At 42.7% G+C, this 27,729-nt stretch overlaps 1 protein-coding gene across 2 annotated transcripts; it reads right to left on the bottom strand.

Moving 5' to 3' along the window:
* Window positions 1-26,521, bottom strand: pak4 (p21 protein (Cdc42/Rac)-activated kinase 4). 2 transcript variants are annotated; one of them, XM_069161306.1, is made up of 11 exons: window positions 26,393-26,521; window positions 11,241-11,477; window positions 10,823-11,046; window positions 10,420-10,627; window positions 9,906-10,139; window positions 8,792-9,250; window positions 8,362-8,495; window positions 7,728-7,854; window positions 5,178-5,303; window positions 4,961-5,095; window positions 1-4,100 (listed from the first exon to the last, which is right to left on the bottom strand). In XM_069161306.1, the coding sequence occupies exons 2-11, from the start codon at window positions 11,439-11,441 to the stop codon at window positions 3,945-3,947; spliced, it is 2,004 nt and encodes a 667-aa protein (XP_069017407.1). In that variant the 5' UTR covers window positions 11,442-11,477; window positions 26,393-26,521; the 3' UTR covers window positions 1-3,944. The 2 variants fall into 2 exon arrangements, with proteins under 2 accessions (XP_069017407.1, XP_069017408.1); XM_069161307.1 differs by lacking the exon at window positions 26,393-26,521 and adding an exon at window positions 17,701-18,049.
* Between the last annotated feature and the right edge of the window lie 1,208 nt (window positions 26,522-27,729).

Here is a 27,729-nt window from a genome sequence, read left to right as displayed (position 1 = left end):
TCTTTTACAAAAATTGTATTTGCAAAAAAAGTAAAATTTGCAAAGTGAAGTCTATGTTTTTACAATACCAGTGAAATTTACAAAAACACGATGGTGCAGGTAGAGTTGCTTGCGTGTCTGACAAAACATGTCAATACTGCAACAGATCAACAAAATCAGCTTTTAAACACGAGGCGAGTCAATGTGAATCATAACAGTTCATCAGAGGAAGAATTCATTTTGCTTTTTTGTTTTTTTTTCCTCCTTCTTCTCACGTTTTAGTGTGCTGGTTGGTCAGTGGCGGTTCAAATGACTGTGTTCGCTGTGGAAACCAGACAAGAGACCCTGCAGGGGGCTTTTCAAAAGAAGCAAGACACAGCAGAAGGATCTCCCCCTCCCCCCCCAAAAAAAAAAACCCAAACATGTCTGTCGAGATGCCGCTAAGCAAGGCACTAAACCCTGAACAGCAGCGCTGAAGCTGCTGCCTGGCTGCTAGTAAAGAAATGAACAGACGAGAAGCTCAGCGGTGGGAAACAAAGAGTTGCTTGGAAAAGAACATGAATCCCAGCGGCCCTGCTTCCTGAAACAAAAACCCCTCAGACTCGACCTCGTCTGGCAAAAATACAACTGAGATGACACATTTAACACACACAAAAAAAGAAGCTCCCTCAAACCTGAAGCGATCTCAGCAATGTGAAAACTGAGGAATGTCACTTCTGAATCACTCGAAGGCTTTTCAGGCGTGAGAAGAGTTAAAGCATCGTCCTCTCACGGTCAGCTGACAGTCGCAGCGCCGAGTCAAGACTTCCAATCCGTCAAAGTAGTGATTGTAAATGTTAAGGCATGAAATCACGACACGCCTGCACGCACACACACACACGCACGCACACGCACACACACACACGCACACACACACATCAGTACACAGCAGTGGGATCTGTAGTTGAAGTCTCCTTAACATCTGTCACACCAGTGGAGTGAACAGATTTGTGATTTTCACATTGGTAAATGAAAAGTTGATCAGACGTGGGGACCGACGACAAAATCTCTAACAACCTCGGAGAGTTGCCTTCGTTCACACCTGGAAAAGAGACGCACACACACACACAAAAAAAGAAACTCTTGTAAACAGACTACAGGGACTTCGATGCAGTTTTAGGGCCACCGTTAGGAAAATCAGTAATCAAGGATTTAATTTGAAGAAACAAAATTATAATGTCCGGAGATAAAAGTTCAAAATTGTGAGAATTTTTTTTTTTTTTTTTTAATTTTAATAAATAATGTTCCTCCTATCGTGATGCCGGGACGTGATGTACGAGTCTACAAATAGACTTGTTTTGATGGCTAAAAATAGAAACTCTGCATAAATGCTATGCATTACATGTCATCACATTAACCTAATAACAATGATACTTGTATTAAAACTGCAGGGTTTTTCCAGTGGCCGATATGAAACTCAATACGATCCAGTTATTTTCCACCAGCAACTCATAACCTCTCATGAACTACAGCATTTAGCAGGAGGCGAGTTCCTGTCTTCATCTTAGTGCGATGAATCCATTTGTGCAGTCGTGAAACTGAAATTTAGAAGATCAAAATTCAAAACGGAGATGTGGATTTGGGAATCAAATCAGAAAACAGGAAGGTTCAGTAACTCTCAAGTAAAATGTCACCACCCGAACAGAGTGATCTCGCTACAGCTGATTGTCATTCAGTCGATCCGCCGTCGTGTCTCATAATGAGCGAAATAAAATATGAACATGAAACATTTCACAAGACATTTCGTACTCCGTGAGTCATTATTGGCTCGCTCCACTTCTGACCAGAAAACAGATCCAGAAAACTGACAGATGAAAATTGACGGTCTGGAAAGCTGCCAAAGAGACAAAATACAGAACGCCCACCAGACATTTCTACACAGAGAAAGCAGAAAGAGGGAAGAGGAATGATTGACTTATGTTCAAACCCTGAAGCCCGGCCACAGAAAACCCTCATGCCTGTTTTTAGGAAGTGGAAATAAAATGTGCTTTGAGAGGGATAATTAACTTCATCTTTAAACTCCACCGGCTACAGACGACAGATTTAAACTGTGTGACAACACGACGAAGAGCTGGAAGATACAGGAAGCAAAGCTGGGAAGGAAGTATTCTCACTGAGGTTAAAGTGCAGCCTATTGAAGCATTATCAGCGACCAATCTAAGTAACGCTGCTTTCAGTTCGAGATCTTCCAGGCAGTAATTATGCAGAAATCATCCACAACGATAGAGAACGTACTTCGAGCTTGAAATATGACTTCCTGCTTAGAAGTCAGTCGTACGCTGTGCTGCTACTCTTTTGTACAAGGCCTCTAAAATGTTGTTTTCTCCATTAGCACATGAAGAATCCACAAAAACTCGTCTTCGGAGGACGTGGAGTACAGGAAGGGCTTGCTGCTCTTTAGTGGTGGTATTTGCTGTAACGTCATGAAATTAACTGATTCCTGATGTCAGGAGTTTGAAGTGTTTCTCCTTAATGGTCGATAAAGGAATCGCAGGATGATGAAGTTCCTGCTGCTCGCTCGTCTCCAACCCAACAAGCAGATTTCCTTCATCCAGTGGGATTCTTCCATCGGCTGAAATCATGAATTGCGTCTGAAACACTGTACCAAAATCCAGCTGTTTTAAAAAAAAAAAAGGAACTAAAACGGAGCCGACTCATTTGGATCCGTTTAGTTTAAAGGAGCCGTGTGTGCTGTGAGAGCCACAACCAGACCACCGTGGTTATTGGTCAAAAAAGGTCTCGTGATCTGATCTAAGAACAATAAATGATCAAACTATTTTCTAGTGTATGTCATCTGCTGAAATCACCTGGGAATGCAGCTTCTATCTCTCGTGAACAGTGCTTAAAAAAATCATCACATCTCACTCTAAAATAAAGCAGGAAACACATTATAATAATAATAATAATAATAATAATAAAACAATCACAAAATAGAGATAGTACAACATCAAAAACTGATATATCTCTCTATGTTCATTGTACTTACACAGGAAATAGGAAATAAAGAGAAAAATTCATCTGTTACCGCGACTCCAGTGTTTACCTTTTCACTTAGTGTGTTTGTTTGTTTACAACAGGATCCAGGGATTTTTATGGCAACAAAATAAAGTCCGTCCGACTCAGGTCTGAGTCAAAAGATTTCCTCTGTCAGTAGTAAGTTCTGGGTGTGATGAGGATTAGTGTCCGACTTCGGGATCTGTTGTTGAGAGTAGTCTTTGTAGTGAAAAAATATCGGCTTTCCAGATTGTCCAATGAGATCAAAACGTCGCTCTCCAAAATCAGCCAATGGGCTCTCGGCTCCTTCAAAGCATTCGACTGGTGTGCAAAAACCCCACCTTCACGCTAGAAATCCAAGTAAGGTCCAAATGGGCCAAATGTGGGGGGGGAATCCACAGTCGTTACACATCTGTCCAGGTCAGGCTCTTCGTTGAAACTAAATGTTGACGTGAAATCAGCTAAAAAAAAAAAATCTAAAATAAATCACCCCACCGGCAAGTTGTGGCTGTTCAGCTGTGTTTCCTCCACCTTCGAGTGAGAGCACATACACGCATGAGCCCTAAAACACTGTCGTTAATCAGTGTTAACACACACACACACACACACACACACACACACACACACACACACACACACACACACACACACACACACACACACACACACCACCTTATTGCCTCTGTATTTAGGGAGCTCACTCCCCACAGTATAAAAAGAGAATACTCCTGCACACCGCGTTCACACTTTGCAGCTCACAACACTTTTTCCAAGTGTTTTGCTGGAAGCGCAGGCCTGAGGTCCGCGACCTTTGACCTCTGCGGGCCCCTTCCTCCGTGTGCAGGAGTATTCTGTTCCACCCGAACCTGCGCGTCTTTTTTTTTCTTTTTTTCCCCTTCCAGAGTGCGGAGGGCTTCGCGGCGCTCGTCGTCTCATCTCATCCTGTTCTGACGCATCAGAGGGACGATGCAGGACGGCGGACCGGCCTTGGTCAGGAACGGGTGTTTGAGCAGCTCGCTGGCCGAGGCTCTCTGAGCCGGGTCTCGCACCAACATCCTGTCCAGGAAGCCTTTGAGCAGAGGGGAGACCTGGGAGGAGGAGGCGAGAGGGAGGGAGGGCAGATCCAGCAGTCAGGTGTTACTGAAGTTACTGCTCAAAAGCACCAAATGAGGAAATCCTGGTGTTGAACACACCAACCGGCCGGCTTCGGTTAAATCGACCGGACTGCAGACTCATAGATTGTGAAACCGTAGAACAATTTTACACAAACGCAAAAGTGTTTCATCAGTTCTCGTTTACTGTCGAGATATACTGGGAAACCTGACTTGTAGTTCAGATCTGTTTCATCACGTATGACGGTGCAGACTGAAAAATTCCCGCAATTTAAGTACGAGTGTTTGTGTTTTCTAGCTGTGGACCCATGACCCCTGACCCATGACCCCTGACCTCGAAAAAAAAATCCAATATCTGCAGTCCACGTGAACACGAACCCACAAAATTCACCCAAACAACCTTCACTGTCAGTTTCTAATTAGTTGGAGGACAAACTTCAACGGCGTTATTATTCCTCCGTTGCCACATTATTCTGTCAAAAACTGCTTTATTTTGTTATTTTGCTCTTGTGTAAGAGTGCGTTGTCTTTTTGGATTACATAACACCGAGGTAGCGTGGTGGCAGTAGTAACGGGTCGATGACGCCTCTCTAATTGTTATTCAATGCACCCAAAGAAAAGTCAATCAAAGGTCACAGATTACGCAACATTCCTGTCAGCTTGTGTCACTTCTCGACCTCAAGGTGCTGAAATAAAATAATGACCACAATATATACTAACCGCACCCTCACAAACTAGACCAACTGCAGGTTTTTATCACATCGAACTATTCCTGATTTTCAGAGCATTTGTTTGTGTCGTTTTAGCCGTCGTCAACGAGAATTTCTGATGTGTCACCTTGTGCAGGTTCTTCAGTTTGGGAGGCAGGTTGTCTCGAATCATTTTCATGGCTTTGAGCGGCGGCTCGTTGAAGTACGGCGGCTCCCCGTCCACCATTTCTATGACCATGATCCCCAGAGACCAGATGTCCACCTGGAGACAGCGAGGGACGAAGACGGTCAACGAGCGAAGGAGACAAATAACGGTGAGAAAGAAACCGTGAGCGAGCGTTTACCTCCGGCCCGTAAGGCAGTCTGGATATGAGCTCTGGTGCCATCCAGTACGGCGTCCCCACCAGAGACTTCCTCCTCTGCACTTCCTTTGACACCTGAGCACAGAAACCAAAGTCCGACAGCTTCACCTGAGGACAGATTTGGGAAGTGGGGGGAGGGGCAGGAAGAAACACAGGCACCGAGATGTTCAGATTACTTTTCATGGACGGTAGACGACAGAGAACAGTTTTAACATCACATCTGCAAATGAGAGGTTAGAAGTACAAAACCCCTCGGGGGACTTTTTCAGTTTCAGCTGTGTAAAGATAAATATCAGATTTGGGTATCTTGAGACACAACTCCCTTCTTCTACTTCAATAGTGGAGTAGTTCAGTTCATTCAAATCTGCCAACCAGGCAGCATGAGTCAAGCCTTGCTGCCAGCCACACCTCCTTCTGAGAAAAGCTTGTGTATTACTGAGTATGTAGAAAGAGGACCTACATGTAATGTTGGCCACAAGGCTGATCGCTGATAACTCAAGAGAGAGAAATGAAACAAACCTGCTGTGAGAAGCGGTGAATTGAATGAACACTAACATCGCAACATGCGTCGAGACATCAACATTCGCTTACAGCTTCTCATAAATATAACCCTGATGTTAACACTAACCTGAAGAAATACAACATCTGACCTAATGTTCAGATAAAATCTCCCCCAAACACACCACAGAGCACACAAGTGCATTCAGATAAATACACAGCCACCCTTCTGATGAGAAACCCTCCAGGCTCGGTTGAGTCTGCTTCCCCTCCTCGACCAAACCGCAGGCAGCAACTCAAACTCAGCATCAAAGCATCAAAACATCAAAACACGACACACTCCTGTGAACGCGAGACCACTCAGAGGTCCTCGTGACATCAAACTACCAACTTTTAAGGCGCACCAAGTACAATTTCACTTCAAATTGAATGTCTATTTTCAGATTTATATCTACATGCACATACAAGCTCCTAATTGTATGTAATTTTACCAAACGTTGAATTACTGCACACAGATGATGCTTTATTCCATTTTTCATGCAGTTACCGGTCGTCTTCTGAGACAATCATTAGCAGCGGCACGAGCAACACCAAACAGTGGCTGCAGGTGCTTCATCTGCCTCACGGAGAACAGCAGCGCAGACGAAGCGCTCGAGAGTGTCGCTGCGGAGGACTGCCGGGCCGTGTATGCAGCTGGAGGCGAACTGTGAAACCACAGCCTATGAAGACATCAAACCCCAAACAACACTCATCAGCTGTCATCAAGGACACCGCGGTTTACACGCTCATCTCGGCATCAAATATGTGACTTGCACATCATACATGCTGTAGGTGTGAGAGAGTCATGTAAAACTACAGCAGGCTTGCGAATCTACGTGCAAGTTAATCAACTTAATGTCATCATAAAGTCATTTTCCAATATTCAAAGTGTGATTGAAGAAGCGGTGGACAAACTCCGATCTCCCTGAAATGAAATGACAACAGTTGCTACCACGGATCTCCAACATGTTAAAGCCAGGCTAAGATTATCATCACATCTGCAATCTCAAGCCGCATTTCTCTGGTTGACTGTGAACCGGCGGCAGGATGCAGCACACTGCAGTGAAAGTTGCTTATCGTTCAGCAAATCTTTGATTATATGTGATGTAATCGATGTGCTTAATGAAAGCCGTGACGACATTCAGCAGGAGGCTCGTTTCAACTTCTCGCTTTCGTCAAAAAGTAAACAACATCTGACACAGATAGTTGCAGTACTGTGTCATTAATTATTATCATCATTAATTAATAAATGGGCCGAGACTGAAACACTACAGTCCAAACTTGTGTTGGGAGATATAGGCCATGTATATATGACCATGTATGTGGCTTTCCCCCCCCCGTGGAACCACGTTGGTTTCATATTCTGTAGAAAGCAGAAACTTGCTTGTTAACAGGCAGGAAGTGATGTGGCATCTGCCTCACGCCACAGTAGAGATATTCAGTTCCTTTTACTTCCAGCCACTATTCTCTTTTTAATTTTGTAAAAGTGGATTGAAATGATCTGCAGCTGCAGTCATGTGTGGAGTTTGTCCATCCTGCGAGACAGCAGCTCCATGTCCACCGTGAGTCTTTCTCATGACTCACATTTTGACACATCGCAGCAGTAAAAGTTCAGGTGGAGCTTAAAAACATGAGTAGTCACAGTATAATAGTGTGCTAGTACTGAGACCTGCAATTAGGTCAAGAAAAAAAACATTCAAATTAGGCTTGATAAATGTTATTAGGTGACACCTGGGCTTGTCTGCTTGTTTCTATAATATATATATATATATATATATATATATATATATATATATATATATACACACACATACATATCACATCAAAAGTGAACTACCATATTCACCTTGTTTCTGTAAAAACACACACTGACAAAAAACAACAACAATTAGCTTTAATGACATTTTAATGCCTTTTATAAACTGCTTTTTCCCACCTAAAAGAAGTAAGATGCAGCAGTTGTATTTAGTTATGTTGCTTGAGTGTGGTACATACCCGGCCATCATGAGTGAGGAGGATGGAGTCACTCTTTATATCTCTGTGGATCACACCCTGAGTGTGGAGGACAGACAGCGCCTTCAGGACAGACAGGCACACGGTGGCGATCTGCTCCTCGTTCATCCTGGAAGGAGAAGGACACGGCACACACAGCAATTCAGACTTTCTTCACCTCCTCTGCTTTTTGTGGTTGTATTAGTTCTGATGTTTATCACACTCAAACACAGACCAAGAAAACGCAATAAAAACAAAACCATTTGAACCTTGTGTCTGTGCGGTTCGCAGAGATATGGTCAGCCAAAAAAAAAAAAAAAAAAAAAAAAAGCCGCATGCATCGAAAACAATTATATAACGCAATCGAAAATGTTGCCTTGGTGAAAAAAAAAAAGAAGTAAAATGACACCCGCCAGAGCAGCACAGCTCTCTGTGCCAAACACATTAGGTAACACTGCCCCCTTATGGACGAAAATAAATAATGTGAGTGACGGATTTAATGATGGAGGAATATAAAAACGGCTTAAACCACATTATACATCGATTTCAAGGGGAATAAAAACTCACATGTCCACACATAATGGACTTAGTTGTGAGGTGCTACATAAATACGATTGATGCGGTTTCTCTCTCCCACCTGGTGTGTGTCACGATGTCCGTGAGAGCTCCTCCCTCCAGAAACTCCATGACGACCCACAGCTCGTCTCCCACCAGGTAGCTGTTGTACATCTCCACGACGTTTTCGTGGTGATAGTCCCGCATGATCACCACCTGTGGTTGCCATGGAAACAAATAGCGAGAGAGAGAAAAGAAAAAAAAAAAAAAAAAAAAAAAGGAAAAAAAAACCCGACATTGAGTACAGTTGTGTTATTATTTTTACGCTGCCGCTCCGCTCTGCCTGATTACTCATCTGGTGATTCCCCAAAGTTTAAATTCTACCAAGACAATCAGCAAATCAGTGAAAACGGAGCCGTGTTGTTGACCACCTACATAAAAGTTGAACCTTTCATTTCGTCTGATTGCAGCTCTGACTCGTGAGATCCACTCACTGGATCACGATCTCTTACCTCGTTGAAGAGGAGCTCTCTGCGCTGCTGTTTCCTCAGGTCCATCTTCTTCACGGCCACCAGTTTTCCTGTGGTCTTCACTGTAGCGATGCACACGATCCCCGTGGATCCCTCGCCTATCTTGATGTAGTGGTCCAGGTAGGTCCGCGGATCGCCGGGATCGACGACCATCTGGAGAGCCGCTCTGAACTGCTCGTGGGAAACCCTCTGAGGCTCTCTCTGCGGTGAGCGGCCCTGGGTCGGAGCAGCTGACGCCGGGGGCCCGGAGGGCACGGGGGCCCGCGGGGCTGGAACACTGGGGTGAGGGGTGTGAGGGTGCTGGGAGGCCTCGGGGGTCAGGCTCGGGTGGGAGGTGTGATGAGACTGCTGGTGGTTAGCAGGAGGCTTGGAGCCGGAGGAACCTCGTGTGGAGCTGCTGGAGGGGCCGTTCTGAGGGGACGATTCATTTGGTCGAACCGGCTGGAAGAAAGAGACAGGAAATGTCCTCACAAACACATCGTATGCCGCTGAATATTAATACCACATTTATACTGTAGGATTAGATGACTTCAATCCTCCCTCACAGCGTAAATGTATATTGTAATCAATTAGAAAACTGTTCATGAATACCTTTTTTTTTATTTGCCTAAATTATAAAATCAAATACCTGGCAGATCAAGGTGCTTCATCACATTGATGTTAAAATCATATAAAACCCCAATGATGATTTGCAGAACTAGTGGCGATTGAATTAAACGTAGAGATATTAAAGGAACAGTTAACCAAGTATAAATGGTTTGGGAACATTTTTGATTGACTGTATATCAAAAACAGAAAGTCATGCGTGGACCTGAAAGTGCCTCAAACAGCATGAATAGTTTAAATTTTATGAGTGTATATTTCTGTGAAGCACAACATTGTTCCCTTCTTGAACTTGAACTGCATAAGTGTCAACATTACCTCGAATGCATCATTAACAGCTGAAGAGAATCGGGACTAAATCTGATCTTGAGAACAAAGAGCAAGGTGATAGGAGGTATCATTCATCAGCCGGTGGGTTCAGTTTGCACCCGTCTGCATTTTTCTCAAAGCCAATAGTTTTCCCTCGGGGCTGCGGTCTTTTTTTTTTTTTTACCTGTCCTGTTGGGCTGCGTCCCCCCTCGCTGTCTGTCCTTGGGTAGGTGTTGAACGGCCGTGTGGTCTGTTGGGCAGTCTTCTTCACGCCCTCTGTTATTGGCAGGTTTGGAGTGCGGATGTTGGGCCCCGAGAGGGGCCTCTTGTCTCGGGGAGACTGAGGACTGCCGTCCCTCGCCACGTAGCTGGACTTTGGCCTCGGGTCACTGGGCTGATCCCTGCGCAAAACCTGCTCCTGGAGAGAGAGAGGCAGGGTTCAAGTGAGAGAAAATTAGATAAAGCAAACATGCCAGCCCACATACACTCTGTATTTTCAGACTTCAAAACCTTAGCTGCCTTTTTTTTTTTTATTATTATTGTATTTTTTACAGTAAAGATATATCATCATTGTGGGAAAAGCAATCCACAGGTTTCAGTAGTAAATATACAATTACGAGAGAGAGCCACGTGAATATAAAGGAGCTTATTATCAACAAATATAAAGTTGTGGTTCTGGGTACAGCTTTGGTCTTTACCTGGTCCCGATCACGAGGCTCCCTGTCTCTGTGGGGGGGGGGAGGCGGGCCGGAGTCGGGTCTGTCCCGGTGGGCCCTGCTGGGCTCCTGTCCTCGGGGCTGCTGCTGGGGCCGACCCTGAAGTCCCTCATCTCTCTGGGAAGGACGAACCGCACGCTGACCCTGGCGGGGGTCTCCTCCGCCCTGGTGCTCGTGTCTGTGCCGTTCTCTGAGAATCAGATGGCTTCAAAGATTAATGAGGATAATTGAGCTCTTTGTCTGCTATGAATAAAATCTCTGTTTCTGTGTCCATCAAATAATTGTAATGTTACATTATCTGAGCAACAAGCTGCTGCTTCAGAAACAAGTACAGAGCCAATACACAATTGTAAATGTACACACCACCAGGACTTTATCACTTCACCTGTCTTGTCTGTCTGGGTATGAGTGGTGTCGGTGGTGAGGATCTCCGTTCTCCTGCCCTCCTCCTCCTCCTCCTCCTCCTGAAGAGCTAGAGTCCCTGCGAGGCTGGATGGGAGGGCTGCCTCGTCGCAGGGAGTTAGAGCGAGTCACAGACATGGTGTCAAACTCATCCAGCAGCCATGTTAGAGAGCCGTCCACTCCCAGCTTGCTGCCACGTACGATGGGCTGAAGATTTTGGACAAAAAAATATTTTTTGGTGACAAGATAAGAGGTCCTAATCTGCCTCCACAGTGAAACTCATCATCTAGAAATGCAAAAAATGGTGAGAACAAACTCTATTTTGGGATTTTCTATGAATTCACAATGTATTTTCCCCAGCTGACTACTTGGTGGTTTGTTTTGATTTTTGCTCATCTCACCTTTCGTGGTTCAACGGTGGTGATGACGGTTGCATCGATGAAGGGTTTGGGCCTTTTGGCTGTGTCTTCGATGAGTGACTGCCATTGTCGTGGCAGCCCAACAAACTTCTGCTCTTGTTCATCAAAGTCTGTGTGTACACGATGCTCAAAATTAGAGGGAGCCGAGATCTGGATACGAGACTTCTTCTTTTTGGTGAACATGATGGCGGCTGAGGCAGCTGCAGCCTCGCATCAGACCTGCAGGGAGGAAGGAGGAGAGAGATGAACGTTAGCAGGAAAAACGCAAGAAAACATGCAAATGGGAAACTTCCAAGGGGCATGTATGTAAAGTAAGACACACACACACACACACACACACACACACACACACACACGGGCCTGTAGATAAACAAAGGCAGCAACATCAGAAAACACTCAATGACCGTCTTCACTTTTTTAAATTCTTTGGAAGAAACTTTTCATGGACGTATGAAGGTAAATTGGTTTCCTAGAGGATGCAATCAATTATTAAATCTAATGAAGCAGCGAGTGACAGTTCAAGAGTTGTTCCCAGGCCTAATACCAACACATACTGCTGGGTGACATTTTCATTTGATGGTTGCGACAGGATTAGGATTCAGGGTGTGGTGCTGTGGGTCCCAACCGCAGGAACAGCATTAATAATAATTCTGCAACTCGATGCTCCAAATAACAGCTAGTGATGACGGTGCAATAATCACAGGAACACGTGCAACATCACAGATGTCCCCTCTTAATCAGTGGAATCATTCAAATCCTCTACTGCTGTGGTTGGCTGAAATAAAAATAAAAAAGCTGCAGATGGTGGAGAGAATGGTCTCGCTGAACCGCTCTGCTTTGTTGGTGCGTATCAAAAGAGGCACTCCCAGTAGTCAAACAGAGGTCTGCAAGCGATCAGTGTGTTAGATGCAGATCCAGGCTAAGAAGCTGACCCGAGGAACTGAGGGGGCAGTTCGGCCTGTTAAATTCAGCCCCTGCCGTCTCTTTGTGTTTTCTACCAAACGGTGTTCCCAACTTTTTTTTCCATTCACTCTGGAAAAGAAAAGAACAAACACCGAGGGGAGTTTAAAAACAAGGCGATGCGGCAGCGATGTGGGGGCAGACGGGATGGAGGGAGGGCGAGCTGACTGTGAGGGCGATCTGGGCGGGTTGAAAGTTAGAGGGCATGAGTCATGCTGCTGAGCTTACAGACTGCAGTGTTAATAAAGTCTTTCACAGCAGGAGTGTTTGAAGTCATGCAAGACCCGCCCAGGAACACACAGAGAAGAAGGGAGCTTCACGGCCAAGAAACGCAACGCTGACACGGAGCTTCAGCACAAAACCCTTCTGCAAAAAACCAGAGGGGGGAAAAAAAAATGGGGAAAATTGCAGTACAAGACATAAAATGGTAAACGGTGTCTTAGATGCTGCTACGCTTAGAAATGCAATAGCTGACAAATGCCCAAAAACACAAATCAAGCTGGTTAGGAAGAAAGAAAACACAACTAACATGCACAGGAATAGATTTACTGTAGTATTATTTACTTATAAAATACTCCCAACTGTCATAGTCTTTTAATGACACCACAAAATGAGGATATAAATCACCAGTGTGTTCCAGTAAAGTTTTAAGCTCCAGATGTTGCAATTCCTGTTATCCTCAGAGCTATTTTTGTTTTGTTTTTTCAAATCTGATGTTGATCTGGTGATAATAGCGCCAGCATCCGCAAATTGTCAGTTATCTAAGCGAAGCTAGTTCAACAATAACATACATGTTCGGTTATTTTCTCTTAGAAACTCCTTTTGTTTCATTAACAAAACTATCTGGGAACAGCACGGTTACAACACTTGGTGATGAATGCCTCTTTTAAACTGGTGACAACAGAAAAGAGGGGTATAAATCACTGCAGAGGCTTATCATTAGTGTTAGGCCGAGACACCGATGCAGTCGATCAGTACGTCTGAAGTGGAGGACACGAGAGAGAAACGAGAGCCTTCAGGAAGGAGGAAGTTAATGATGAGAGTCGAAGGAGGCGGCTGGATGACTTCTGAAAACACCTTCGGAGGATAATAACATAAACCTATCCCGTCATCAGATGGGAACCGACGGATCTGAAAGCACGAGGAGCGTGCAGCGTTGCTGTTCACAGACAGCGGTCTGGCTTTTTCCTGCGTTTGGAAATATCTCAAACTCGGAGCCAAAAGACGGAGGGTGAAAAACAAGATTTTACTGCCGCTGCGAGGAGCCAAGAAGTGATAAGATTTGCGTGTAACGAAGGCCTGAACGGCAAAAAAAAACCAAAATGACGGAGCTGTGAGCTCGATGATGTTGTTTGATTTGAGAGAGAACTCGATTCACCGGGTGACTTGACTGTCGCATGAACGAACACCGACGGGTTTACGTGTCACGACATGTTATGTTCGTGCAATCAGTCACTCAATGGGCAGGAAGTGTCAGGAAATAATAAGAAAGTGGAGTCGGTGATTCAACTCGTTTAAATATGACAAAGTTAACACGCAGGAGTTGAAGTCGAGTTTTCATTTACTATGTTGTGCTTGAATGAGATTTCAAAACCTCGACTACACACCCCACCCCTTTCAAAATCATGTAAATACCAAAAAAAATACTGCTCTAGTATCAAAAGAGTTTTGTACTGGCAGACAGGTGTTGAAGGAACAGGTGAGCTCCAGGCGTTACAGACAGGGAGAGTGATCGCTGTAGCAGGTGTCCAACCAACCCAGACAGCCCCGGTGGGGCTCAGCTGACCGCATCACTCTCCACCCCCCCCCCCCCCACCCCCCACCCCATGAAACTGGATCTCTGAGTGACACCGACGACGGGTAACAGCTAGTGTATGGATAGCTGAGCTGGGTGCTGCTCACACCGTTAGTATCTACTAGTATTCAATCTGTCCAAATATAACGCAGCTTATTCAGATAAAAATAGTTTTATTTTGAAAAACTTTGTGATTGATTTATGTGGGGGTTTTTTTTTGGTACCAGCTACCAAATTTCTGACATCACCGTGTCCTTCATTAAAATTTCACAGCAATATTACCAACAAAAAAAAAAAGCCGTGGATCTTGTAAGTCATTACTGAACATATCTGTGATAATATAAGCCCACAAAAAAACAAACCACTCAAAAATATAAGTGTGCTCACTGATCAAAGGTACAAATTATGTTTTGCAAAAGGAATATGGCTTCTTACACTAACTGAGGCTCCACTGCTGCACCCCCCCCATCCCCCCCCCCCCCCACACACACACACACACTCAAACACTGGTAATTGTCTCACACACACAGTAAACCAGATGCTATAAAAGGACCTCAGAGCAACACAAGCACACCCTTCCCTAGCACAACAATCACTGTAGTTATAGCGTCCCTGTGTTTTTTTCCTTCCTCCCTCCCAAACATAATCCACCTCTCATCATCATCATCTCCCACCCTGAATCTCTCTTTCTCCCTCTACTCCCCTCAGTCGGTCTCTCTGCTCCCCCTTTCCCCCCCTTTTAATAGTTTCCCACCCTCCTCCCACATTTCCCCTTCTTCCTTCTGAATCCAACCTCGCTCTCTCTCATGTATGCCTGGCTGAACAGTGAGAAAGCCTGTCTGGTCAGTGGGCCCGAGCCAGCCTGATGAGCTCTAGATGAAGCTGCTGTCCTTTGGCCTCATTCAAGTATTGTACATGGGTGGTCTTGCACTCTGAAGGACACTGTCACTCAGTGTTAATGATAGGCGCTGCACTATGGAGGATTGGAGCTGGATCCAAATATACACAGCACAACAGGGATTTGTTTCGGAAACACTTTTACTATTTGGTGCATTTTTTATTTTAGTTTTTTGGTGTGTTACTGATAAAGCTGTAAATTACATTGAATAACGACCGGATGAGTTAACGTTTCGTATGCCCGCCTCCCTGTCGTGTCCAGGTGTGCATCGTATCCGTGTCCTTCTCTCTATCACTTCCTCTCTCGCTCACTTTGTTCAGGCCGGTCGGGTAAATGAGGTTTATTTGTTGGCATCACTGATGGGAATCAGTGCTTTGTGTTCTGCAGTTGCAGCAAAACAGATGGCGTCACAGTATGCACCGAAGAAGATTATAAGAAGCCTATTAAAGAACTTACTTATTTCCATTCATCATAGTGCAGCTTGTAAAAACACACTAACGAATATAAACCCCAAAAAAATGATCTGACTTACTTTAATCCATTAACACGAAATGAGAGTTTTTAAGTGCTTATTCAAAATGAGCAAAATGTTTGTTCTCTTCAAAACACGGTTTGATATCATCTGTTTTAACATTAAAGATGCTTCAAATAAAACTGGGATTGAAGTTTTTTTTTAAGTACATAAGATGAATGTCATCTTTGAAAATTCGGTTTGAGCCAAAACACTCAACTGAATAATTTCCGATTTTATTCTCTAATGGCTCGTGTCTGTGGCTCTATTGCGGCATACTTCACATAACTGCCTTCCTAAGAAGACACTAACAACACTCAGGGGTTAAGAAGGTCAAAGTAAACCAACTTCAAAAAGCCAAAATAAATTCAGAAATGGCCTGGAGAATTTTATTAGCTTAATTTTGAGGTCAATAAACTCCTGTAACAGCTTGTTAGTATGTAGTTGATTGATTACAAAATATGCAGAGGAAAACTAAATGAGACCATTTAGGGCTTTGTTGAGCACATATAAAAACTAATATTTAGAAATGCCTTTATTACAAGTACTGATGTTTGAAAGCGTAACATGAGCTGAATATTAATGCTGAACTGAAGTATTCTGAATATTTTCATTCAGTTACCACAACTTTGAAGGCGGTTTTAAGTTTTGCTCACCAGGTTACTTATCTAATGCAAAACAACGACCTTTTTGGACCTTGGAAATACATTTATTTATTTACATATAGGACGCAATAACAGAGAAACTGTGAAATTTTGCAGCCGTCCACATGTCCAGAATTGAGGTATTGAATAGTTTCTAAATGTCGGCCAAAGAAACTAGTTCGACGACGCAAAGTCACCAGCCAAGAACAAAAAATACCAGCCGGCAATTTCTCACGCTATTGTTGACCAAAAGGTAGAACAGAGACACTAATCTAAAAAGCGATATGCCATAAAACAGACCATAGTATTCTCGCTGCGGGGCTTCTTGCTGGTGCTGAATCAGGGTTGATAATTAATAGCCTGTTCTCTCACTTTTGCAAACATACACAGGACAGCGCTTCTCTCCCAGCGTTTTCCCAGATCACTAACTGTGACCTTGGAGCTACTGACTGCTCGAACCACCATCAGCCTGTTCACAACGCTGTGTGACGACAGTCTGAGTTGAAATATTACACAGTAATAATATATACGAGTATTATACTCTCATTTACAGTGGCTACGATTAAATGTCTGCATATAGTATAATACAGTCGGATAGTTCTCCCTGAAGTCTGGTGTTGAATCACAACACTGATGACTGCTCCTCTCCTGTGATATTCATAATGACAACTTTAATAACAAAATTATATCGAATTCCATCAATCGCTAATCAGATTGATTTAGAATTTAAAAAAACTCTAAGTAGCTTAAAGTTACCCAATAAGATTAATATATACAAGAATAAAACCTAGACGGTTAATCAAGGACAAACAGGATCAGACTTCAGTGTGTTTTGCTCAGTTGGCATTATAAAAATAATCCATCAGAAAACGATGTCTGTGCGTACCTCAAACAAGAAACACCAAACTACTTCCTTTGATCAAATACCATGAAACCAACTCAACAAACCTCTGAAACATAACGAGGCCGACAATCCAGCTCCCGAATAAGTTTTAACACAAGGACAGAAGGAAACAACGACTTGTTCTCGACCTCATCTCCGTGTGTCACCGACACTTGTGCAAGCGAAGACAGATGCTCCGGGAGGGGGGGGGTGGGGGGGGTCCAGCAGCTGTCTGGACAGTCACACATATGAGCAGTCAGGAACAGGTTTGAATGGCGATACTCAGTAAGAGGGAGGGAGGGAGGGGAGGAAGAGGAGGGAGGGAGGATGGTTAAAGGAGACAGCCTCGGTCCCCAGCAGCTCCAACAGAAATCATCTCTCTCCCTCGCTGCTTGGTTTCTCACTACCTCCCCTCCCTCCCCCCTCCCTCCCCCCTCCTCTCACACTATGCAAACAATAAAGTTATTATGCTGGGTTTTTTTTTTTTTTTCTTTTTTTCTGACTCACAGTTAATCTCATGCAACGAGATTATTTTAAACAACAGACTTCTCGTTGTGGCCCCGATTAACTTTCCTCTCGGTCACAGCGACGCAGCACGAACCGGAGAAGTTGGGATGTAAAAAAAAACAAAAACTAAATAAAACAAAACCGTCCAAACTCTTTAAACACACGATGAAACTCGGGAGTTAAAAAAAAACCCACCAACAGCGATGCACTCGTGTACGAAAGTTATTGTTCGGGAAATACTCACTTTTTTGTGTTGTTTTTTTTTTTGTAACCAGAAATACTCCTTTAGCCAGCAGCGACGCACACTATCCACCTGATCTCATGTCGGAAACGCAGCTGAGGAGGATGAGGAGGAGGAGGAGGAGGAAGAGGGGTGAAACGCAGGCTCCCTGCAGCAACAAAAGTTGTTTCCGCGGAGAAATCAAACTCGGCTCCACCGTCGGTACGTCTCCGGGAGAAAAATAAACATCCGGCAAACCGTAACCGACACACACACACACACACACACACACACACACAAAACAACAACAACAACCAACAACAACAGCCCCGGAGATGAGACAGGAAAAAGTGGTGTAGCTTTGGGCTGTGAACACAAAGTGTGTCGCATTCCTATGGTTTCAGCAAAACGCGGCCCAGTATCATGACGTCACAGAGAGAGAGAGAGAGAGAGAGAGAAAGAGGAAGAGAGAGAGAGAGAGAGAGAGGGAGGGAGTAAGAGGGAGATTAGCACGAGTTAGCACGGGTCTATGAACAACGCTATGTCCAGTCACATAGAGGTCATAAATAAAAGGCTTTCCTCTCCTCCACGCTCCCTTCTCGTCACGCAGACCGTGTTTTCACAGGTGTTGAGGTACCTGCGCTGTCACGTGACCCGTCCGCGACTATTTTCACTCCCAATTACTCTTCGTGAATAAAATGAACCAGCGTGTGAAATGAAAATCAAAAACCTAGAGGTGTTTAGTTAACGGCATAGAAAAGTAGAAAACAAACTTTGGGCATTTTTGATATAAAAGTAAAAAAAAAAAAAAAAAAAAAATGTTTAAATAGTTTGACCAACTGCTGATTTGTTTTTAGCTTTTAGATTTGGTTGAAGTTGATCTGCAGATAAATAAAAAACTAAACAGACCAACCCTTACTTAGGTGTTGGCTGATATAGCAAAAAGATATATATATATTTCAGGGAATTCCTGCAACAATTACTCTTGACAAAATGACACAACACTTAAAAATATATTCATGAATAATTTCAAGAGCATACAATTACATTAAAATAAGAGCTATATATGTCAGCAAAAAAAAACTAACACTTATGGACAAAAGAGTCGCTCCTAGTGACTCAAATCTAAGAAAATTCTTCCTTGAAGTTTTTTAAGAATTTCCCCTTGAAGTTAAATATAGACCCTGTCAAGATAAGAGATATTCACAAAGCATCTTATCCCTTAAAGAAGGATTTTGAGAAGCGTAAGAATCTCTTAAGCAGAGCAGAAAATGGCAGAAAGACCAAGAGGTTGGAGAAATATTCACCAAACCCTGACCTGCTACAGATTAGGTCATGGAGGAACGGCGTTTGTAATCAATATTATTAGAAACGCCCTCAACGCTACCAAATGAAAGTGATCACAGCCCCAAGATATTTAGCAACTGAAAAAAAAAAATGCAACTGTGCAGCAGTGACGACTTCGAGTCTGCCGTCATAGTGATTTATTTTTTATCATATTAAACATCATATTATCGCAAACAATAAGATCTGGCACCCTCCTAACAAACCTTACTGCTTCAGTAATGAATAGCACACAAAAAGGTCCAAATGCAGATTAGCAATTAAATGGTAGGAATGATAAGACATTTATTCTAATCTTTTGATTCGCGATTTAGATTAATGAAGAGCCTGTTGTTTTATCTTTTAAATTAATGTATTTTTCACTCGACAACATGACTCACTTTGGCAGAACAGCCGCTGACAGTATGGCTCAAATTAGAGCTATTCAGAGTGGTCTGATCAAGACAGGCTGCTGTGAAATATCATGTCTGCCTGCCAAACAGATCCATCAACCAAACTGAGGCTGAATGACAAAACACATTATCATACATGTAACAAAACTGTAGGCAACACCTGCCAAAGAATGAAGTGAGCACTTGTTTTAATGAAATATTTAATGTAATAGAAATATTTTGGACCGTGTCCCACTTTGACTTTGGTGCCATGAGTGCCGTCAATCTAATTCAATAGAGGAATACCTAAAATACTCTAAGTTGACCAACTGAGAATGATTACATGACTTTTTCTTCAACATATTATATTGTGAGTGGTATTTATGGATGTCTTGTAGTCGTATACAAAACTAACATTACAAACACCGCAGAGGTTACTGGAGTCTCATGTGAGGAACTTACTGAATGAATGAACCTGCTGCTTCAACATCTTTTGACGACACTTTCGTCCCCACGTCCGGCAAATTCAGCATCTAATCACACATTAGAAGACGTGCGATCACCAGCAGGAGTTTCCTATCAAAGCCGGCGTGAGAGCTTCTTACCCGAAAGACAATGTCCACCTCGATCAGGAAAAGGCCTGTTGACATTCCTTTGAGGGTAAAAATACAGCAGGAACTGGTCCACTCAAGATCAGAGCCAGAAACACACAAACCTGCCAATCCCGAGACCCGAGTTCAAACAAAGCACGCAGTGTTGCGGCCAATCAGGGCCGACTTCCAGACGCAGGTTGTGGAATGTGGAAAGGTCAAAGATAAAGATGGCAGAGAGAGCAGAGACCCCGTCGGTCAGCTCACGCATATCTCAGGGCATACACGTGAGCTACTTTGACCGTGAACACAACCGCCGGGATCGTTTTTCTGGCTTTTGCACCTACAGAAATATTTGTGTCTAGTTTACTGGGTGGAGTTCACGAGCTTCCTACAGGGTCAAGGATCACTGCAACGCGCATGATTTGAAGGCATCATGGGAAAAAGTGTGCATAGAAATTCAGGGCCGCGTTTCCTGCAGCTGTTACAGTGTGTGTGCAGACGACAGCCCATAACTCCGAGGCGGTGATGTAAATTCAACATTATCCGCTAGAAAAGAAGTTCGAGTAGTGTATATATACACGAGTGGTTAATCCCTGCATTAATTGTGAACCGCCGATGTTTAACATGTAAAGCAGTTGGGCAGTTGAGAGCTGCAGGATTTTAAGCGCAGCTCCAGCTTCAAACACAAATAATCAAATGAAGCAACGATATTTCCTGGTCTGCTGCCCACTCGTTACATGACGCGCTGCCTCGGGAACGTTGTGGTAAAATCATGTTGCTTTTGAATGTGCTCACAGTCTTTTAGGTTGATTCTGAAATATTAAATTAAGATCAGCAGATATATATATATATAAAAAAAAAAAAAATGATGTGAGCTGAACAGTACATTGACTTGTGTTTAACTCCATTAATTGTGACCAAGCTATCCTCATCATAACCTGCTACCGATAAGACGCTTAATGTCAAACATCAAAACATGCTGTGAAACATGTGATTCACAGCAGCACCGTCATTACATAATGAGGGCGTGCTGTCAAAAACAGACAGTGAGGTAATGCTGCTGTGGTGATCGCATCCATCTGCCGTCTCCGTCGTGAGTCCGGTCACCATCTGAATCTCCCCTCTCATCAGCGAGGTCATCCCATCTGACAATTATGGTCGATAACGGTTCTGCCAAATACCAGTTTAGTGTTTGTTGTTTCGACTCAAAATCCAGGAACGGTTAGAAACTGCGATCAGAATAAGATGCTGTTAAATATCTCTATAACGTTATCCAGTTCCTCTGGGAATCTTAATTGTTGTTTTTAAATTTGTTTGATTTTCTTTTGCAGTAGAGTGTATTTAAACTACACCTATATGATAGGTGATATAGTGATATGCAATCACTTCCTTACAAAATAGCTGTAAATATAGTAAGTGCATGTCTTTTTTTATTTTCTGAACTTAAAGAACCATGAATTTAAAGTGGCAAAAAAAATACCTGATTCATAAAAGTCATAAAAATAAGTAATTCAAATAGTATTTAAACAATATCCACTCAATATATTAGATGCACAAAAATGAAGTGCAATCTGGTACAACTCTAAGTGTATATAAAACTCATGTAAATTTGGTAGCCTTATAGTCTCATGATAAGACCACAAATCCCACAAAACCCGTCACTTTCTGCTTTCTGTTTTGCAGATGAGACGAGAGGTGGAGGAGCTTTGGAGTAAATGTGGAGTAATTTTTAATTTGTGCCATAATGTGCCTTTAAGGTCACAATACTGCAGGCCCAGGATTGGTTAAATTTGCATTGACAACACCTCAGAAATCCCTTTCCTTCCTAATTTATTTCATGTTATTCATCTTAAAAAATTGGCTAACAACAGTGAAACGCTTAATGATACTGGATCCAATTCAGGATCCTGAGAAAGAATCTACAGACTGCCTATGTCATCTAGATTATTCCAGCAATATGGGGATGGAAAAAAAAAAAAAAGGTAAACACAAAAGCAGGTTTTGCCCTCTTGTTTCCGCTGCCACTATAACATACCGCCATTCACTACTGCAACACCAGTACTACCGAGGTGAAGTGCAGCTCCCATCCAGAAGTCTCTCTGCATTGTGTTTGTGATTGTGAAACCTCCATATAGGCTGGAACCTGCAGGCTCATGCTTGATTTTTCAGTCTGAAAATGAAAACAACTACATGAGCAAACACAGAACAAAATTCCCCTCTGTTCCTCACACTGGGATATTTTATGTTGAATATTTTTATCTATAAAATGTCAATTTTACACAGACCAAAGCGACGTCTCTATAGTTTTGTCCAACTAACAGTCAATACTCTTAATTTACAGTAATGTGAATAAAATATAAGAATCTCTAAAGCAACTTTCATGTTTTGTCTTCAGCCTTGCAAACTGCGGCTGAGAATGCAGTTCAGGACACAAGCAAAACAAGAGGTAAGTATAACCTCGTGTAAATACTAATAATTTAACACCTTCATGAAAAGTACAGGAATCTTAGCATTGACATTTTTCTGTTTAAGGGAACGTCTACCTGCAAGTTAAAAATACCCGTTAAGCCTCTCCTTTACATACATACGACCCAGTTACCTAAAATAACCAACAAATTATTTACATGACTCCAGAATAAAAGCAGGAGGGAAGTATGATGGACTTGGTGTTGTGGGGTTTAAGCATGTTGATTAACCTGTTTAAAATTAATGGATAAACTGGACTGTAAATGGCTGAATATCAACAGACTCATGAGATTTCACAAACAAAAATACAAAAAGATAAACATATTTCACCTTTCCGTTTGTTTAAATAAAATGTTTGAGCAAGAACTACATATCAAACTCTTATGATTCTTTTGCAGTAGTTTTTTTGTTTTTTTTAATCGTATAAAATGTTGGTCTAATGCCCGAACTTGATGGTTGAAAGTAAGTGTCATAAATAAGCCTGTTATTGTTATGAAACAGATTTTTTTTCTTGCCTCTGTTCCTGAGCACCCAGAGGGCTGTGTTGATGTTGGCGGCTGCACTCATTCCAGAGAGGATTTTTTTTTTTTTCCTCTCTCAGGCAATAAGCCGGCGTTTTCTCCCTGTTACAGAGGGAATCATAACATCGGGATCTGACAAGACCCTCAGCGTGTTATTTCTTTTCCCCCGTATGCTTTCTCTTCCCCACCCACGGCTTCCAGTTCAGTTTGATCCTCCTTACACTTGGATGCCACAGGATCATTTTAATTATGTGTAAGTGTAGCTGTTTTTCATTAATATATCTTGTTTCTGCAGATAGATGATATCTCAATAAATATATATTTAATTAACCATTTTGACAAAAGATGAACAATGAAAAGGGAAAAAAAAAATAATCAAGGAATACACCAGAAATGAATAAAACAACAACAACAACACAACTGTGAAAAGTCCATTCACACAAAGTTCTTCTTGCTCTCTTCTCAAAAAGTCTTACAATTATTACAACTATTATAGTTGCACAGAACACATTTGTTTATACTATGCACATTTGCATTAGTACACATTTTTGGGACTTCTTTATGGTAATATTGTTTAAATTTGACCATCTTGTCTTTTGTGTTACTTGTATTTTTCTTACTCACAGATTCCTTCTATGTAAAAACTTACTTGGCTATAAATCTCATTTTTCAGTTGATATATGGTGAAGTCGGGGCTTTTTTTCCCCTTGCAGTGCTCCACTGCTGAGTTTCCTCTACAGATCTGGTTGTTTGGCTCTTCAGGCTTAAGCTGAATGTGTCTCCCGGTGTCTAACCTCCCCCCTTCACTCTCTGTACTCCCCAGAAACACTCACACCTACCTGCACACACACTTTCCTCTCGGCTTTCTCTCTCATTTCCCTCTCACATGTCCAACACCCCTTTGTTTTTCAAGCCAATGCCATGTTTTTCTGTGAAACCTGATACCAGGAAATATATGTTCATGTTTCCAACTTGCTCATCCACAACAGCATAAATGTAAGGACACACGACAGACAGATGAAAACGGTGGGAGAAGGTAATTACTACTGCGAGTCAGGTCCAAAATAAATCCTTCACTTGATAAAAACTCAGAAATTAAATGTACAGCTCATCTGTACAGCAGCCCAGCAGTACTAGGCTTTCTGAAGCTGTACTTGGCAGCTATTAACTTTTTAAAACAAATGAAATACTGAAAAACTGGATCTCTGAGGTGTCTACAACCAACTCTTATTTGTAAGTGTCTCCAGCCCGAAGTCAAATGTAATTTTACAAACCTTCAGCTGCATCTTTCGGCTCTTTGAGTTTTTGTTTTGGGAATAAACCAGAAAATTGCATTATTTTCCAACATCATCGGTTTCACGCTTGATAATAAATTACCACACACGACTCCCGGCCTCTTTTTTTTGCTTCTAGCTGTCACCTTGTAGGTCTATGTGAAAGCCGTTTCGAGTTCACAGAAGATGCCTGAACAGCAGCTGTGTTTGTCTCTTTCTCTCCCTGAGGGACCCCCAGGTCATCTCCCATCAAAGAAACCACAACATCTCTGCTGCCCTCAGCTCCGCCCCCTGCTGGACGCGTCCGTCAACAGTCATCTACAGTTCCTGCTGTCTCCACCTTTAAGGCTGGTGATCCGCCACGAACAACACCCCTCCTCCTCCCAACCCGGGTTTCCCGAAATGAGCTGATAATCCAGAACAAACCCCCCCCACCCCCCCACCCACATCTACGACGCAGGCTACCTTCAAACTGAATCGACTCAAAAGTGCTGCTGTTCTCCTTTTTTCTGAATTTGAACACCGCAAATGTAAAACAGAAAACAAATACGGTGGCATGTAGTGAATGGTTGAACACATAAATAACTCGTATTTCCTCCTACATAGCTCATAAAGATAAGGTCTTAACAAAACTCCAATTCCTCATTCAGTTCATCGTCAGCGTTTTTGTACTTTGGTCGTTCACACATGTTACACAAACCTGAATTGAGTGGACATCAGCCAAGATTTTAATTTTATAAATAGCATAAATTGTATTATTTACAGGAGCTGCATCTAATAAAAAACCTGCCAGCAACAGGTGTCATTTCAACCACTGAAGTGGATGGTTGTCTAAAATTGTCTCTTAACGTTTCTACACTGAAGAAACAAAACAAATGCAACTCTTGCGTAATGACTGTTGTTTTTTGTATATTTTTTTTTTGCAAAAAAAAAATGACAGGAAATTAAGAAGAGAACGATGCAGCAAAGTTCACCAACTGGACTCTACCCAGAGTTTTGGTTGTTGTCTGAGCTTTGGCACATAATCCAGGGGAAATGATTTTGAAATCGTAAAACCGAGCGCGGTTGAAAGTCTATACATCTCTTATCCGGCAGGTAGGCCGACAAGCTTACCGAGTGAATACAAATCAGATCAAAAGTTCAGTGTCAGCTAAACTTTTAGGACCTGAACCACAGTCTCTTCTGAGCTGAAATTAATTTCTTAAGGACATGCTTTATTGCTGAAAAATTGAAAAAGCCTTTTTTTTTTTTTTTTTAGGTTTGTTCTGCAGCCTCTGAGCAGACTGAGGCCTCCTAAGAACACGTTGCTATGATGTCCTCGTTGCTATGATGTCCTCGTTGCTATGATGTCCTCGGGTACACTGTGATGTGTGAACAAACAAACCCCCCCCCCCCCATCATTTACATATTATAACGTATATTATTAACAATGCTGTACACGTGACCATCACTTGTTTAATCAAACATCTGGTCTGAATATAGTGTTGAAGCTGCCAGCCTTGTTTGTTTGGCAGCTCGCTTTTACACGGGAGACAAGCGGTTTCCATGACTACCACCGAGCAACAGAGGATGCTTCGTACGACTGCGGTGGGACACCAGGATTTAGAGATGATCATTTACACAGTTTAGTAGTTCAATCACTCACTCTGCTGATATTTCAATAGGACGGTATCCAAGGGCAACCAGCTCATTGTCAGCAGGAGGACTTTGTCACCGGTGAAATCTACCGACACCTCCGGGAGGTTACTTAACCTGACCCCCCACCCCCCACCCCACTCTGAATGGAGGTGTTTGGATGGAGGGTGTGCAGGCTGGAGGGGGGGGGAGCTGACCCCCTCCTGGTCCAGCTGTGGCATCCCGGGAATGTGAGGCCTTGCCGGGCATGATCTCTTAGTCCCTGCTGACACCGACTAAATGTCCCACTTCACTGCAAACACACGAGAGTCTCAGGCTGCAAGGCTCCAGGATAATGTCGTCATCACACGCACGCACACACACACGCACACGCACGGACACACACACACACACAGGTTGTTGTTTGTTGTGGTCTCCTTCCCGCGGTGGCTAACGTTAGCCGCCGGACGCGCCAACAAGCTAAGCGCGCTCATAACTTGAGTTCTTAAAACCAGACGTTACTTTTTACTCACCGGGAGGAAGTCCGAGGAAAACGTTTTGGTGACGGGCTTTCCAGAGATCAGAAGAGCAGGAGCGGGGCTAACTTTTGGGCAAACTGTGATACATCTAGCCGAAGTCTCACTTTCCCGACGCCATGTTGAAACGCGTGGGGGAGGGGGGGTGGAGAGAGAGAGAGAGAGAGAGAGAGAGAGCAATAGTACATCCGGGACACTGCAGGGAAGCAACCATGGAAACCGAATCCGCGCCGGGCCGCCGCGAGACTCCGCAGGGCCTCATTAATATTCATGAGTTTGTTATTTGACTTTAGGCTTGTTTACACAAACAGATCCTGTTGTTGTTGTTGTTGTTGTTGTTGTTTTTATGGACAAAAACAAAACTTTCATTGGCTTTTGGAGGTTGTGACATTTACCAGAAGGTGTGATAGCCGACGTTTTAAATCGATTTTTTTTTTTTTTTTTTTTTTTTTAATGTAGGCTTTGACCCCGGTATGACCCCGTCCATCAGGAGGCCCTGTTCAAGACAGTCTGTATACGTCACCTTTGATTATTTATTCATTGTATTATATAATTATTATCATTTACACACACATGTGACACAAATATCAGTAAATTAATAATTGTGGCCTCTATTGTTTATTTGCCATCCCACTGTGCCTAAGAAAAAGGTATTGAATTTATTATTTATTTATTTTTTTTATTAAAAAGGTCACAGAAACCCTGTAGAAGAAAATAAATAAATAAAAAGAATCCAGGAATCACTTATTACATTTAACAACCCAACAAACTCCTCTTCATTTGTAGGTCAACGAGACTTTATTGACCGTGTCCAGGCTCACTCAATCAACACAGGGACAGGCAGAGTGAAATACTGCTGCATTCAGTGCTTCTTGTAAACTACTGTTTGTGATTTCACCGTGAACAGCTGTTTTATTTTTAAATCTGCACAGAGCTGCAGACAGATTCAACCAAGCAGTGCTTTATTTATTGGTCACCAGCAGGTTATTTTCCACGTCAGACATGTGATGATCCTAAACATTTTGATGTACTTATTGATATTAAACTACACAAGTATCATTACAATTAGTTTTACCTGCTACAACAGTAAAATGCTTCTCAGTAATAATGATCAAATAGATTCATGTAACATTTTAAATACTTTCAGTTTCACTAATTTTTTTAATCTTATAAGATAAGATAAACCTTTATTTGTCCCGCAGTGGGGAAATTTACATGATTTACATTATATGATGCGATAATGAGATTTTGCTGATGATACTAAATGCTACAAAAGTCAATTTATACATTTAATGGAGAATTTATAGGAACTGCTACTTTTACTTAGGTTATAT

This window comes from Embiotoca jacksoni, unplaced genomic scaffold (assembly GCF_022577435.1).
Source record: "Embiotoca jacksoni isolate LCO1_2020_lvr unplaced genomic scaffold, fEmbJac1.0.p SCAF_28, whole genome shotgun sequence".
NCBI classification, from domain to species: Eukaryota; Metazoa; Chordata; class Actinopteri; family Embiotocidae; genus Embiotoca; species Embiotoca jacksoni.
This window is presented reverse-complemented; position numbering and strand designations above follow the sequence as displayed.